The sequence below is a fragment of the Lottia gigantea genome (assembly GCF_000327385.1).
Source record: "Lottia gigantea unplaced genomic scaffold LOTGIsca_20, whole genome shotgun sequence".
Classification (NCBI taxonomy): Eukaryota; Metazoa; Mollusca; class Gastropoda; family Lottiidae; genus Lottia; species Lottia gigantea.
This window is the reverse complement of record NW_008708401.1, coordinates 1,364,420-1,381,525: the sequence shown is the minus strand read 5'-3', so window position 1 is coordinate 1,381,525 and position 17,106 is coordinate 1,364,420. Positions and strand designations below refer to the sequence as shown.

The window sequence follows — 17,106 nt, the reverse complement described above, 5'->3', positions numbered from 1 at the left end:
AAAATGGGAAAGGGGGACACTTACACAAATGCAAAATACAGAGACGTTGAACTTAAAAGCAACGTCCAAGCACATGTTGCTGGTATTATCCGTGTAGAACACTCGCACTTAGACATTTTCACATGTAGAATAAAACCATCACAGAGATATTTTCACAGAAAATATTATCTTTTTATGTCAAAAATGACATTATGTTGAAATCATTGCGGCCAAACAACAGCTTCTTGTCTTCAACAAATGCGCAAATATAAATCACCCGTAACCTTTAACATAAAGCATTAATCACGATCCTAATTGCTTAATTAAATCGCCAGTTAATTAAACAGTTATCTGATCTTTAATCAGCAAAAAAGACTATTATTTTAACCATCAATATGTAAAAATTTACAGGTGTGGGCTGCCGACGCGAAATGATATGCAACCGGAAGAAATTATGCGCCATCTCTTTCTTAAAACGTAACCATACATTCAAATTCTTCGGACTTTTTTTTCTATATTATCATAGTCGGCTATCTAAAACAGTTATCCACAAGAGACATTCTTTTTTAAAATTTTAATGAAATGGATAGCAGTTTACCTGTCTCTATATTAATTGGTTCAAAATAATCAGATGAAATAATTCATTTGTTTTTTAAAGATTGGGTACGAATTTGTAAGTTTGATGCATCCTGGGATGATTTGACCCAAATGTAAATAAAAGTTTATTAGTAAAAAGTCATAACACGAGTGAAGAAAGTCGTCTGATAATCTTTTAGTTTGATAATGATATATTAATAGGACAATACTCGTTTGAATAAGAAAATCATGGGGAATAGTCAGGCCCCTTCTACTCCTGATGAAGATGGACCTTCATCATCCAACTCTGCCGGTGGCATTGGGGGAATACAGAATCGTTCATCAAGAAGGGCCTCCAACAAGGCGTACTGTGCAAGTCTATCTAAGTTATTTGAAGTAAGTATTGACATTTACAGATACATTTTAACGTGAAAATTTAGATACTGTACCAATTTTCATCTAGAATGAATTTTAAGTTCAGAAAATTTCGAGAAAATGTCCCTAAAATCTAAAGATCAAAATTGCATGGAGTCACTTTGGATCTCCAATCAGACATGACTGGCAAATACAGATATCAACCTTGTCCTCAGGACAAATGTCAAGGCTAACTACTTGTACTTTCAAAAAATTTGATATCACTTTTTTTTCTATCATTTAATTGTTATACAATGAGCTCTTTAAGTTCAATGGTTGTTATCCATTTTTGAAAAATACAGCAATGTGAGATCTGAGTAGTTGCTGTAAATGATAAGTGGTGGATAAGAAAATTTAAGATGCCACTATCAATGATTTCGGAAACCAACCTAGCTTTGTTCCCTTTTTTTTATAATGCCAATTGATACTTTATCGATCAATGCAAGTGGACCAACTTTTATTTGGTCTTGATATCTGCTTTAGCCCAAATTGATTAAAGTCAATAAAGGTATGGTTGACCCATTGGTAACTGATATATACATAAGTAAGAAAGGATTTACAAAGGAAATATTTGTTGAACAGGATGTAAAGACACTGTTAAAGATGTGATTTATCAATATTTATATAACAGTAGTAGCTAGTCTTGTATCCTGGTTTGTTATTAAATAAACATAGTATAAGCCTACTGGAGTTATACAAGTATTTCTTATTGGATATAACAAAGAAATCGAGGTGGCACACTACTATTCACTATGTTAAAGTGATTTTAAAGAGGTTTTCAAAACGTTTTATGTCTATACTGACACTGAAAGCATCAAATTGTACCATTGCATGCACCATTGCAATTTTCACATACTGGTGTTAAGAGTTACTGGTAGTGAGTTGCAACCTTGTTGTCTCTACAGTGCCTTATCTGCAACTGACATGTATATGCACAGACATTTGATCTTATTTTAACATCTGTTAAATTAAATATAAAGATGATGAAATATATCAAAGAAACAAAATAAAACATTGTTTGGACAACAGGAGGAACTTAACAATATAATTAAACACCACTATCTTTCTTGACCATTTTGATATATGTAACATTAAGAACATTATGCAATGATTACTTCATTACTGTATATAGAAATCTTCTTAAAACTTTGAAATTGTTTTTTTTAATAGACGCAATAGAGATGAATTTTTATGTGCAAAATACATGCAAGTAAAAACATCAATATAACAATCATAATAAAAATTTAATATATTTACATGACTGTAAGTGTGTCACTAAGAATATGATACAAACTAAGAAAAATGTTGACAACATTAGGGCTAATTTTAACAGTATTTTTGTATTGTGTAGTACTACTTATAAACAATACACTCAACAACAATTCTGTAAATAACTACATGTTTACATGAATAAAAACAAACCTAGCTATGACTTCAAACGACACATGAGGTTAATTTTTTTTAATTAAAACAATAAGTAATAAAACCACTATCTATTTGTCACTAGTTCGAATGTTTCTTCACTGGTCATTGTGAGGTCTATTTTTTTTAAAAATGAATGAAAAAGCGACACTTTTTTACCTTGTGTATTTTGTTTCATGAGTAAGAGAAATATTTGTGTCTTTCAAACAAAGTTGTTTCTTGGGTCAAATACTTCGGTCATTTGAGAATATAAACTTCGACTCTTGTGTCCTTCGTGCAACTTTAAGACCTCAAGTATAAAAGAAACATCATAATCACTGTCCAAATCTCAGATTTTTTTATTGATATAAAAATATTAAATACCTTAAATAATCAACCAAAGCTTATTGATAAAATCACACTTAGAGATATCTGTCCTTGAGTGGCAGTGATATAAGTTCAGTAATTAATTTGGTTTGTTTTGATCAATCGAGGTTATAAATCAGATAATATTTATGGAGTTGTATATGCACATTTAAAAATAGAGTTATTTTGTAGTTTCTTATACCAGATATACAAATCAAAATTGCATATTAACTAAAGTTCTTTTGTGGGTTAGCTTGCTGATTTATTTGGTCAGGTATAAATTAATCTGATCGTATCCTGAGACTTGGGGTACAAATAGGGGTGAGGCTGACTCAATAGGGGGACAACTGTCAAGGTTGAATTCTAATTGTGGCAACTCTGTGGAAGTGTGTTGTCGCAGGCTTCTAATGGAACTTCTTAGAGAGTTCTCTCAAGAAATTTTTCCAAAAATTGAATTGATTTGGTGCATTTTGACACATATTTTGAGGTAAAAACGTATAAAATTCATATTTTTTTTATTTGTCAAAAATAAATTGGGGGTACAATTGAGAGTGCAAATCATTTTTCATCGCCTTTCCTTTCTGCAAGACCTGTAATTGAAGACTAGTGTACAGTAATAGTGTGTGGTGATCATTTTAGGTTTTTCCAGTGATGTCATCACTGATAGCAACAGTAATCCTTGTTTGATAATCACAAAATTGTGTGAATATATTGAGACATTTGTTTATATATTTTTCAGAAATTAGAACTAACAGCTGATGGAGGTAATACACATCCTGGGGAATTATCAAGAAATACATTTGAGGTAATAGAAAGCAAATGTTTTAAACCATTAGCATATTTTTTCCAAAATTAATAACAGTATTTCAAACAGCTGCTTACCGTCTGATATTGGTTAGGTTTAGTAATTCATAATGAATTGATATATATTTATATATTTGATGTAGTAGCCTGAAGGAGTTATTTACTATTGAATATTGATATATTAGTCTGAATAATGTTACTGTTAGGATTTGATTAGTCTGAAACTGACTGACCTTAACCTAACCTTTGATAGCTATTCTTGACAGAGTCAAAAAAACTATTTTGATTTGGTGGAAAATTTTGCAAGAGAAATCATATGACAAAATGAATAAAATTTGATTCAAATTCATTAAGACTAAGATACAAAATGTTATCTTATTATGTAATGCGAAAAATAAGGTGTAGACTATCACCTTATCTGTTGTATTGTCATATACATACAGAAATTTATATTTTTTAAAAAGTTATCTGGATTGATAACAGTGGTATATATCCTAATGTTATTTTTTTTCTGTTTATCTAAAATGTCATAATATATGTTAATATACATTAATTAAAAATGTAGGTTATAAGGCTTGTTTGTCAGTTATTTGCGTGTAAAATGTGAAGTTTATGACCATAAAAAGGGCCTATAACAGAAAACACTAGGGAATTATATTATGGTATAAAAAACTCTTTTGATAACAAAGTACAGTACATAATGATTCAACACAATTACAAGTTTCATAATCAGATGAAATGAATAAGGGGAGGTGGGGGGGGGGACTAAACGGCAGAATATATAGCAAAAAGGGGCCTGCCAAATTGTAATTTTTTTGAATTTTTCACAATAGATTCCTTAGTCAATATTGACAGTATTATATAAGTGCAATTTATATGCAATAATACGCTTTAATAATAAGATTGATTTTCATCTGTTGAACAATGACATGCCATGCATTAAATCTCCTTTTGGCAAAACAATTTCCAATTCCATACTCTACTTTTAACTCCTGCAAGATTTGCTTTTATATCTTACAATGCATAATTAATGTCTTGTACTTTCAGGATGTGTTCCATGGACCTCTACATAAATTTGGTAGTTTGATGTACAGTATGATGGTAAATGGACATTCTAATAAAGAGAGAATAACTCGAGAACAGTTACTAAATCTGGGAAAGAAGTTATTAAGAAATTTGATGAAAAAGAACAACATGAATATTATTTTAGATTGTTTGCTAATGGAAATCAATTGCTTAATAAACAAGGTATGGAATAAATTTTTCTCTAGATATTAAAGGGAAGAAGAATATTTTGTTTTGGGATATTTATCAACTATATAGATCGCTATAGCCTTTTATATTATTTTGATTTTCTATATGTGGATAGGAAGTACTTTCTGTGGATATTTTCATAAGTTTTTCAGATGTTACAAGAACCACAGACTTTTGATAGGAAATCCAATAGGGTGAGAAGGGGTGTGCATTATATACTTTATGCACTATATTCTCAATAATATGGTACTTAAAAATGTACCAGTCAGAAAGATTATCTTGATAAAAGAACCGATCTGTATTTCTCTGCCATAGAGTTTGTCAACTTTTGAAAAGAGATAATACTGTTAGTTTGATATTTTGAGTATATAAACTGACTGGTATGTATTTTTGAATTTCAGATGCTTTAGAAATGGTAGAAATATCCTACGCTTTAACATTATCAGCATCTAAAATACCATATTGTAAAGATGAAAGAGATGATAAGATATTTGAATCTGTTGTTACTAGTATGGTAAGTACAGTCAGAAACCAGATTACCTTCATATAGCCACGGATACCTACAATGATGTCGTCCTTGTAGAGTCATAAAAACTATACATATCACATATTTAGTTTTGTAGCACAGTCAGTTAGAGTCTTTACTTAATATTGTTCATGTTTATCGAACAAATGGTGGACGTGGGTTTTAATCTTGGTTGGCTTGGCTGGTAGCCCTGAATAAGTTATCTTTCCTCATTATTTTAGTTGACCCAGCTGTAACTATGAAAATATAGTCCAGAAAAGGATATATTGTTATACTTGTAAAAATGGATGTTTCTATCTATCTGTGTTCATCAAAAAACTACAGACATGCATTGGAATTTAAGCCCATTATCATGAAAATGTTTATTTCTGTAAATAGAAACCTGACATGTTGTTGATATAAAATGTTTATTATTTGAGATTTTTTCTACTTTCAGTTTGGTGTAGAATCAGAGATTGGATTTGATGCATTTGAAAGTTGGTTGAAATGGAATTGTCCTCATTTTTTCTGTGGTGTACATAATTGGGTGTTTAGTATATTAACAGGGTCTCAATTACCATCAGAACTTGTAAGTATATTTTAGTACATAATGACATCTTTTCTAAGATTTCTCTCAATTTCTACAATAAGAGCAGAAATCAATTCATAACTTTACATTATGCTTACATTATGCTTATACATTGTATTAAGAGTATTGACAGATTCAAATCAAATTCTTTTCTCTTTATATATTGTTTGTACATGTTCACGTTGTACATATTCACGTTCAATGTATGTAATTTGGCAGGAAGTAGCTCCAGTCCCGCAGTTGGAAGGTTTTGCTGAAGGTCGTTATTTAGTGACTATGGGAATGTTATGGATACTATCAGCTACTATACCGACATGTTTTACCAAGAGTCCCACTGGAGAAACACCATCCAATAATCCATTACTTAATTCTTATCATTTACTCATGAAATTGGTAAGAGCAAATCATGCTTTTTATTTTATTGTCAAAATCAGAAGCACTGTTTTTATTTAACTTTTTTGTTTGTAGTATACAATATTATAAGAAACTGACAACATCCAAATATCCTTATTTTCACAATATAAAATTCCACAAGATTTATTGAGAGACAGGGCCAAGGTCTGTATGTAAATTTTTTGTTTTAGGCTAGATTATCAAGATGTCAAAGTTGGACATTATTATATAGTTCTTCCCAACATGGTATGTCTTTAAATAGGTAAGTTTCTCTGTTTTGCAGTGACAATGACCTGAATTATGTTCCTGAAGGAACAGAACCTGAGTATTTACACGAATGTTGCAGTCCTAACCTTGGTGCTTTAGACTTTTATTTCACTTATGAATAAGCTCTTATTATTAGAAACATTGAAAATGGAGTAAATGGTAATTTTAATTGCTTGAAACTTGAAACATTTTAAATTAAAAGTAGAACCATATTCCGTCTATTTGTGAATTTCATATATATTTTTACAAAATTAGCTGATATTGATGTAACTATGACTGTTTCACCCATACATAAGATTATTAATGTGTTTAATTTGTGTCATTTATCTAAATAATGTGAATATTTTTTGTAGGTTTATGCATCATGTGATATCATACTCTGCACCAACCATGACAGTTTTATCATTTGAAGGTAGAAATTTATATTGTGTAGCAGCAGATTGTGGATGGAGGTTAGTTAAGCTGCATATTCTTAGAATATCTAAAACTGCGTATTGATATCCCTGGTGGATTTCTATAGTTTTCTGTCCAATTTCCAAATATGTATCATTGACTATTGACTATAAAAACTAGAATCTCGTTCACCGAGGACCCCACCATTCATGATTGATACCACAAAGTTTTAAATTGTCCAAAAGGAGAATTAGTAGTTTTATATTAGAATACATAGTAAGTTTCAATATATTTTTTGTAGTTTTTGTGTCAATAGTAGTAATAAAGCTACACAGCTTTAAATTTAAATCTTCTGTCTGAGTAAGAAAAACACTTATCTTTATTTTAGAGAAAGTTCGTCATTATTTGGAGGTGAAAATTGTATGTTAATCCAGATATCACCTGTATATAGAGTTATACAAGGTAAGTTAGATTTGATATCTGTACAGGAAGTTAAGGTTGAGATAGCTTGGCTTGTCTTTCTTGGCAGTACTTGAATTGGAATTCAATAAACCAATATGCCCCCTGTTAAATCAATTTTATCATGAGATTGGTATAATGCACTGCTTCTCTTTGCGTTTTCCAGCTGGTGAGAAAATGTTAATGTGGAATGAATTTTCTAGAGATCTTCCTAAAGGAATTCAAATTGGTAAAGGAAACCAGAATAAAGTGCTGTTTTTACCTCAAGAATTTGATGAAATACATCACTATGGTGTCCCTTGTGCTCTTCATAAAATAGAGGTAGGATTGGTATTCTATTCTGTAGTATGATGGATTGTCATTGACATACATCTGGTACAAAAGAGGTGAACTCAAGCCCACGGATGCCAGTGCCAGTGCTATCCAGAGTTAACTTGGTGTCAGCTGTCAGCTTAATTAATACATATCCTTGCATGTGGCTATATGAATATCTCCTTAAAAGGGTTAACAACTTTTGAACTGTGTACATATCAATACTTCCATCTAACGATTGTCAACTGCTAGTCAATCAGGTGCTGTAGGTTCAAATCTTAAAGATATGACATTCTTATGACTGAGCAAGAGACTTAAGAGGGTCAGCCCAGTGTTGGTTTTCACCCCTTATTAATAAAGTTGCATTGTTTTCATGTTGCTTTAGGTTGGAATATCTCTGAATCACTTGCCATTCATGGATGATTCCATCTGTGATTTTGGTAGATAGTTTGTCTATTTTTAGAGTAATCATGTATATGTTGTAGGTGTGGGGCTGTGGTGGAGCCACTGTAAGAGAAGCTCAAGTTAAACAAAAACAATGGGAAGCTAAAGATACACAAAGACAACAGAGTAGGAAGGTAGAGTAATGTTTAAATTATGTTTGACAGAAAATACGAAATTTGAGGCTTGTTTTGTCAACTCTCTTTTGCAGAATCTATACAGCTTTAAATGTTCTTTAGCATCTAAAAATATTGAACATTTCAAAATGGAGTCTCATCATACGTTCAGAACATTTTTACATCATTTTTGCAATTGATCACCTCATGCCACTTTGAGACTGCTTTTGATAACTTCCTTTTGCAGAATCTACATAGCTCAGTGGTTCCCAACCTTTCTCAGCCGTCTCACTCCTAGACCATTTAGACCCTCCACACCAGCAAAAATTTGTATCGTCCACATTTTCAGCATGCACAGGTGTGAGGTGCTCTCTCAATTCAAAATGAATTCTCCTACACAAGTTGGCCACACACCTGACACCCTAGTCCCAGACCCTCAGAAGGTGAAAACACCCCAGGAGACATAGCTTGTTATGTTATGAAATTATTTTTTATTCATATTTTGTATTAATTTCAGCTAAGGCTAGATTTAGATAGTAATTGGGAAGAGAATGCTGATAAGAAACTATTAGAATGGGGAGGAATAAAAACCAACCATTCACAGAGATAGAATAGGGTGTTGTGGGTGTATAGAGGAAATCTAGTGATATAAATATAGTCCCTTCAATTGGATATGTGATATTGTTATTGTATATATCTGTAGACTGAAATATCTATGAACATCCAGTAACGTTTTCAAACATAATCAAGAGTCTATTTTCATTTTGGTTTATCAAATGGTAATAAAAATTATAATGCCTGAAGTATATAGTGCTCATAATAAAATAAACATCAACAATGTCTTGAAACATTACTGAATGTGCATAATATATTTCCTATGCTGTAAATGTATATAAAGGTAAAGCTTATAATCTATGGAATGCCCTTTAAGTACAAAAATACTTATTTTGATCACAAGAGCTAATTTTATTTTGCTAACCTGAAGAAATGAATGCTTGAAAATAGGTTAAATTTCCAATATTTGGTCTCCATATGTACATACATAATCATTTGCAACTTGATTTATATATAATTGTCATATTGTTATTATATACATGTGCTTTCAATGCTGTTATAACATAATGGTGATATTGTAAGGTTGTTTTATGTGGATTTTTTTATGTTAACTTCCATGACATAGTATTAAGATAATTACTGGATATATTCAGTACACTACACAAAATAATTTGGGGAATTTTCAGACACTCACAAATGTTGGTTAGCATTTCTATGTACTTTGATTTTTTTTGGTTAATGATTTCTGATTACTGATAAGGACTGATGTGTTGTATTGTTATGTTGATTCATATTTATCTCAATGTTAAATAGATTGTAAAGAGGTTTTCTAAACTTTTTATGTGTATCTGGGTTCCTGCGATTCCACAAAAACTAATCGTCTAACATGATGACTGTTCATTGATCACAAGGGGAAGATGTGATACGAATAGTGACGTCTTATAACGCTAGATTTTAGTGGAATCGCAAGAACCACAGGCGACTGATTGAAATTGGAAAGGTGCAAATTGATCAGTGTCCCCAATCCACATAAAAAATTAGAAAACCTTTTATTTATAATCTCTGTAAATCACCCGTTATATCCTAGAATCTAGTCAGAGATAGAGCATTTATAGCCCTTTCATTGTATTTCAAATTATTTCGTTTTTCCCTAATAGTAGCCTTTCTGTTATTTCGTCCCCTTTATTTGAGTAGAAACAAGTAATGGTTATATTTGTAATTGCATAATAGATTGTAAAATATAATTTATAAATGAAATAAGTTATTTTTGATATATTAGATAGGTTGTACAAAGGTTATGTCTTATTTTCATATCTGTTAAAATAAATATATTATGAAATATTACCTTAGTTTTTACAGTTGCTGGGTATAAAAAGAAAATGCCATAGCCAATGCTCTAATAGTCATTGTTCATCTGCCAATTTTAAATTTAATTCTATCGAGGGTGTTTTATGGTTAGATTTTTTCCCAATTTATTGAAGGCAATGATGGGTGCGCATTATATTCGCAATTATACGGTAAATGTGATACCTGGGACAAATTTTATTCATAAATGAAAATGAAATGAATGGAATTTTACGGCCTACTTTTCTGCACCTGGCAAGGCCATGAAGAGTGCAATGACTGAAATTTTGCCATGACAGCGAGATTAGCCTGCTCTTTTTTCAATTTCCAACTGTCGAGGTATCTTTAACGTACGCAGCTCACGGGGCCTCGGTTTATTGTCCCCTCCGAACTACTAGACACTTTTTCCATGTCAGCTTCTCCGACCAGCATCACTGACAAACCGGGTTGAAAAATCCGACGGTATCATCTCGGGGATTGAACCCCGGATCTTCAGATTAGTGAGCAAGCATCAAGCTCACTGAGCTGCCGCGGCTACAAACATTGTATTCGTAAAGTCAATTTGAAAGAGGACCGTCAATAAATCTAAGTGTTACTTTATTCTCACTTACACTTATCAGGTTGATTTGGGCTCCACGGCATCTCATCAGATTGGTCGCATTCAAATTAACCAACCAATATCAACTGTTTACCCAACCACTGATTCTGACCACTCAAGTTGACAATATATAGATAACATAAATAAGATCTAGAGGCAGAAAAAAGTAGACCATAATTGCTTGGGCCGTAAGCATTCGTTGGAAACCCAATTTCTCTGTGATTTTACTGCAAGGTGTACGTTTGACTGTTTGAGACTGGGCTGTGTTCTCTTTAAAACACAGAAGTAACTTTCTCAATACTGATAAGATAAAAAGATTTGGGTCTGGGTTTTTTTTTTAATAAGAATAATAATCTTAAATCACTTCAGTACAAGATTTATGCGATAAGGTGAAACTGTGTAGTCAAAAGATATAGATATTTGAGAAAATGAAGTATTTTTTAATAGTCGCTGTTGCTATTTCTGGTAAGTAATCACCTTTCAAGGTTCAGTTTTAAGTTTTACTTAAAGGTCATATAGGCCCGAAAGCCCGTTGCCATAGACTTGATTGATCGGAGGGGCAAAGGTGTACTGTGTTTAGTTGCAGTAGTGCATTGTAATTGGACACCAGCCACAAGTATTAACGATTGTTATAATCTTGTATACATAATCTTTGAGAAGACCAGTTTCAAATTATTTTAAAGGGAGTTTGCATTTGCATTGTCGCCTATAACAGCATCAGATAGTTCATTTTTTAAGGTAAATTTACTGTTTTCCAAAAATATCTACCAGCGGCTGTAAGCTAAAACACCACTATAGACAGTTTCTCCATAAAAAAATTATTTAATTTACTCTTGGTCCTACTTCTCTGAATGAGATTTATTAATTTACAATTGGTCCGAAATTTCAAAAGAAATGTTACAAATTGAAAACTATTTTTCAGCCGTGTTCAGTGGACCATTAGCAACCAATGAGCCATGTCCTATGATCTGTCCAATGAATTATGCTCCTATTTGTGGCAGTGATGGAAAAACGTATGGTAATTTGTGTAGCCTGAAATCTATTTCATGTTTGTAAGTTTTTTAATTTATTATTTTTCAACAGTTATAATGTCTTATCGAGTAGTATAATTTTCATTTTAAGTACGTCCTACTCTATGCTGGCTACACATTTCCTTATAGGCCTTTCCGGAAACTAGGTTATCTCCCCCTGAAATGCGCATTTTCCCCGCCAGGTGGCGCTAGCAACAATTACCGTCTGCTACTTCCGGGGGCTACTAGGCTACAATTCTTTATATAGTGTTTATACCATACATGTCATTGTATAGGCCTAGTTCATTATGAAGGCTACTGGCTAGTCTGCATATATATTGAGAATTTTTTATGGCTTTTTTGCAGGAGAGGTGAAGAAATAACTGTCGTTTTCAGCGGACCATGTAAAAATGTGATAATTCCACCATTGTAGATAAGATGTCATCAAGAATTAGTGCGGCCAATAGTGAAGATAACTACCAAACAACTGAAATGAAATAAAACATTTTTTCTAATAAAAAAAATCAAAACAAAAACAATGCATTTTCTTATGTCAATTTACCTAGAAATGGCTTCTAGATTTCTTCAGACGAATCCAGCGTAAATATGCCCATTGGCGTTTCTACCAAAGTCCACGCATTACAGATTTGTCAAGATGAAGAGGAGCTCACATAATGGAATAAGATATTTGAAATTCGAGAGTCTGATATGGATTTTCTCCAATTATGTTTTGGTCCTATGATTAAATATGCCAATGGACGTCGCCCGTCGTGCTTGAAAATATTTAATAAATTCCATTTTGGGGGCGTTACTGACCTACCGTGTATGAATTATGGTCGAATGGCCTTAAGGGCGAACTGTCCTACTCAATATTAGGAGTTGTCTTCCATTGAATTATAGGGGCGCTGTACCAAGATTCCAAAACAAACAATTTCTCCTTTTACTTCAAGTTGTTAATTTCTTTTAATTAGTGAACTATTTCAACTTTGTCTAACTTAATAATGCTGAAGGCGAAGATATTAATGCTGGGGCCATGCCAGGTAAACAAATTTCTGTGAAAGATCATGTGTAAACTGAAATAAAGGGTTGATATATTTTCTCAGAAAAGGAGGGGAGGGGGTGGGGTTGCGGTTTGTAGTTAGGTCTATTGACAACTGTGGGCCCATACCATGTCCTTACACTGATGCTAGGAGATTAGCACCACACTGTAGGCTAGTTGACAGTAGCTTCTATCCATTTTATTTGAAATTGCTGAAAATTGACTGTACCGGTACACTACTGGGTTATAAATTTATAAAGCCTTTAAAGGTCTTAAAACTCCAGCACTTGTTGCAGGTTAGTTTGTCAAATCTAAGTCTATTTTATTGTCTCATAAAAAGTTGATTTTACTAATTTAAGAAATAGTAATTACTTGAGTAGACATACACTTTTGGAAAGATAATGTTGTTGAGTTTCATCAAGGGGATTCAACAAACAATTGAAGCCTGTTACATTTCTTACTTGATTTTAACTATTTTTCAGAGTGGTAAAACAGTATTATCGAATTTTTTGAGTGATTCAACAGATACATCATTAGGAGATTATCAACCTACCCAAGGTCTCCGGTGAGTTTTTTTCATTTTTTATATAGAGCTAACATTCATTTTGTCTACAATGGAATGAATACAAACTGCTATCTGAAAGTGTTGACAGTTGAATTGATCTTTCCTGACAATTATTTTTATCAGTGGTAAAATGCATACAGGAAGCTAAATTTGAGCTGGAATGCTGAATAGGTGAATTAAGAAACAAAATTATCATCTTTTCTCATTATTCCAACAACCCAGTGGTAAATGGGCTATGCAAACAGCCTATGATTTAGCAAAGATGTCTAAAATATTTATTACATTAAAAGTATTTTAGAATTTGAAGTGTCAGCATCAGAAATCAAGGCAAAAGCAGGAATGGAAGTTGAATTATGGGATGTTAGTGGAGACAAGAAGTAAGTGATTCACACTTTGTTTATAGGGGGGTCAAGTTGAACAATGAAACCAAAAATTGAATGTTACTACCAGAGTGGTAGATTGCCATGAGGTGTTCCAAAAGGTGGCCGTATTCTGCCTTTGTATGTTTATTTATGATGAAGTTGAACTTAAGTGAGTTATTAAGAATATTTGATTCTGATATGATGCAGTGATATTTTTGCACCATTTCAACAAAAACAATAACAACATCTTAAAATTATCACTTTCAAGATTTGCATTGTTAGATCTGTATATCCCAGAACAGAAAGTGTTAATTTGATTCAAAACTCTTGAATCAAAATCCACGATTCTCTCCCATTAATTGGCTTTATATTTGAAATTGTAGATTTGAAGCATGTTGGCCTGCAATAGCCAGAGATACAAATGGTGTTGTCTTTGTATATAATCCAGATCAACAAAATCATGATAAAGAATTAGAAAATTGGTAAGAGTTCAGTTATCTTACAGAACATCATGTCTACTAGGAAGGTTTATCTAATACCATACTAACTTTATGTTATGAAAAGTATATGTCCTCAGAAATTTACATCTTCATGATAATGTTCTGATCTTGGTCAGCATTATTACAATCAATCCAGCTTAAAATAGCTATGGATAATCAATACCATGCAAAGGGTTTAGCAGTTGGTAGAAAGGATCCTCATGAACCTAAGTTGTTATCCTTGTAAAACAAATTGGTCTCTCTCTTAATTTCTTATTTTTAAGAACTAGTTGTTCTGGGTAGTACTAAATAAATAAAGAATTTTTTGGATTAGTGGATAAAAGGCTTAAATAAATCCTTAAAAAATTGTTACTTTCCAATTTAGGATAAATTATTTTACTACAGCCGGTGTGAGACAAGATCAATGTGTGATTTTCTCCCATGCTAAACCTAATGCTGATAGGCTTAGATCTAGACCTAGTAAGTATGGTGATAAAAACTAGGTGTTGTCTCACTCAGTGTTCCACAAGTATATAGCACTATTATGTTGTTTGTTTATCTCACTTCATAAAGGATATAATATTTATATTTGATGTGTCACCATATTATGTTTCTTTTTTTGTTTGTATGTTTAAATGTATGTGATGTATTAAATATCATATATCTCTGGGTCTTTGACAGTTCAACCTTCTACATTAGCCGTGTCAGGTGTAGATTTTTGATATTATGAACAAAACGGCTGGCTCTAATACATGATAATTTAAATAAAAATATGCTTAAATGTGTTTATTCTACTTTATTACCTAATAAGGGAACTGTTTTTAATATGAAGTTAAATATCAAAGACCTGGCAAATATATTAAAGAAATGTTAAACTAAGCACAATAAAATTAAGCACTGATTTCTTGAAGAAGAGAAGATGCAAATCAATGCTGTTAGTATCCTTGAAACACATATAAACTTGAGAAAACCTCTTTACAATCTCTTGAACAATAGATTCATGTCTTTTCTTCAAGAAATCTTTTATGTTGTCATTGTTTATTTGCACTTAATCCTATGTTATCTAGGTATTCATATTTTGTGGATCAAGGTGGATTAAAAGATACCCAATGTTATGTTTTTGCACATTCTACACAGAAAAATAGTAGCCCTAGAGAAATAGAGTTACGTAAGTATTTGAATCACAATGCATACACAAATTGTTGTTTTAAAGCAAACAATTAACATACGAATATTTTTATTTTTAATGCAGCTGAAGAGGAACCAGGTAAACAATAGATTACTCAAGTCCAAGTCCAAAAACTTGGAACAAAATTCATTTAAAAAAGAAGCGCTATTAAATATACCAGTGGAAACCATCATTTTTATACCCAAAATTTGTTAGATTTTTTTTTATATGTTTTGATATCAGACTATAATACATTTCTATTGCTCATCAATCTCTTACTCATTGTTTTGTGAATATCATCAAGAATTCCTGAAAGGGTAATAAAGAGTAGTCTTATATTAAGTATGGCATCTTCACATAAACACTTAGATACCAAGTACTATATATATCAACTAAGCTCTTCTGACGTAGCTAATAATTATGTTATTTAGTGATTTAATTACTTTGTTTCAGCACATAATTTAAGAAAAATAACGACTGTACAGACTAACCTGGAGGAGGATGCTGATAGTGTACGACAATCTTTTAATAAGTATTTATCAACATTACTAACAGCCTTGTCTGATAAACGTGAACAAGAAGAATTGAGTATTATTAATCAGAGATAGACCAGAATTTTCATTGTATAATATGTCTTTGTTAATTTATTATTGTAAACTTGTTTAAAATACATCAGATTTTAATTGATCATAGAGCTACACTAGGTCCTTTTGTTGATCTTCACCAAAAGGGCTGAACATTTTTTTCAGAACTTTTTAAGTTTCTAATGTAGTCTATACCAATGAACAGTTACTGTGAAACGTTAAGAGAATACCAAATGTTTCCACAAACAATTCAACAAGTTTTTGTTACCTTTTCAAGATAGTTAACATGGCTGGTGGTACAAGTGTATTTATAAAGCTGAAGCTTCATATTGATTGTGATTTTATTTCTACTTCTTTTCTTACCACCCATATTTGATGAAAAACAGCAAATTGTACTTCAATGCTTTAACCAATACATTCCTGTTTATCTTGTATTTTATTGAGCCGTCCATTATTGTAAATTATGTTTTACCTATTAAATTTACTTTTTCACATAAGTTTACTTTTTTTTAAAAACAGGATTCACTTCAGAGAGCAAAGTTATCAGAGAACAGTCCCAAGTAAAGATTGAGTCCCTAGTATTGCTAAATGGATATCTTATAAATATACATATTGCTGCATTGAAGAAGATTTAAGAATATTATTCCTTATTAAAATAGTATTAAGTGTGAGCTCAGTCTTTGATGCCCAAACTATTACTGTACTAGACAAAGAGTTATATAATAAAGGCTATGAACTTTCATTTTAAAGTTGTCTTGTTGTTATTAAGATCCTAAACAGGTTTATAAAGTAAAAACAAAAATAATTTATGGACTGCCCACCTAGCCCTTCGGAGGTAACCCCATTATTTGAAACAGAATAAGCAGCTCTATGCCTGTTCATCTATCAAGTTAGAGTTCAAATGTTTCACATATACCTTCTTAGACTTATCCATTTACCTAGTACCTCAAATAAACTGTGAGATATCAATTCAGAGAGTCAGTGGCATTACCTCTTTTTTTTAAATGGATTATTGTGTCTTACGTTTATAAAGCCATGATAGCTTTAATGACAGTTGTGAAGACACAAACACTTTGAAACACACACTTATAATCGGTATAAGCAATTGGTTTTCACTCTAAGTAATTTGTGGC

The 17,106-nt window shown here is 31.9% G+C and overlaps 2 protein-coding genes across 2 annotated transcripts; both read left to right on the top strand.

Moving 5' to 3' along the window:
* Window positions 1–716: 716 nt before the first annotated feature.
* On the top strand, window positions 717–8,879 carry LOTGIDRAFT_231545 (hypothetical protein; the record flags this gene model as incomplete). Its single annotated transcript, XM_009053700.1, has 13 exons — window positions 717–951; window positions 3,476–3,541; window positions 4,588–4,788; window positions 4,947–4,998; window positions 5,196–5,308; window positions 5,757–5,888; window positions 6,108–6,281; window positions 6,473–6,543; window positions 6,902–7,000; window positions 7,330–7,403; window positions 7,567–7,721; window positions 8,198–8,290; window positions 8,787–8,879. The coding sequence occupies exons 1-13, from the start codon at window positions 805–807 to the stop codon at window positions 8,877–8,879; spliced, it is 1,470 nt and encodes a 489-aa protein (XP_009051948.1). The 5' UTR covers window positions 717–804.
* Window positions 8,880–12,696: 3,817 nt separating this feature from the next.
* Window positions 12,697–16,466, top strand: LOTGIDRAFT_231543 (hypothetical protein). The gene is made up of 6 exons (XM_009053699.1): window positions 12,697–12,816; window positions 13,298–13,380; window positions 13,671–13,757; window positions 14,126–14,224; window positions 14,607–14,701; window positions 15,843–16,466. The coding sequence occupies exons 1-6, from the start codon at window positions 12,778–12,780 to the stop codon at window positions 15,995–15,997; spliced, it is 558 nt and encodes a 185-aa protein (XP_009051947.1). The 5' UTR covers window positions 12,697–12,777; the 3' UTR covers window positions 15,998–16,466.
* Window positions 16,467–17,106: the final 640 nt, after the last annotated feature.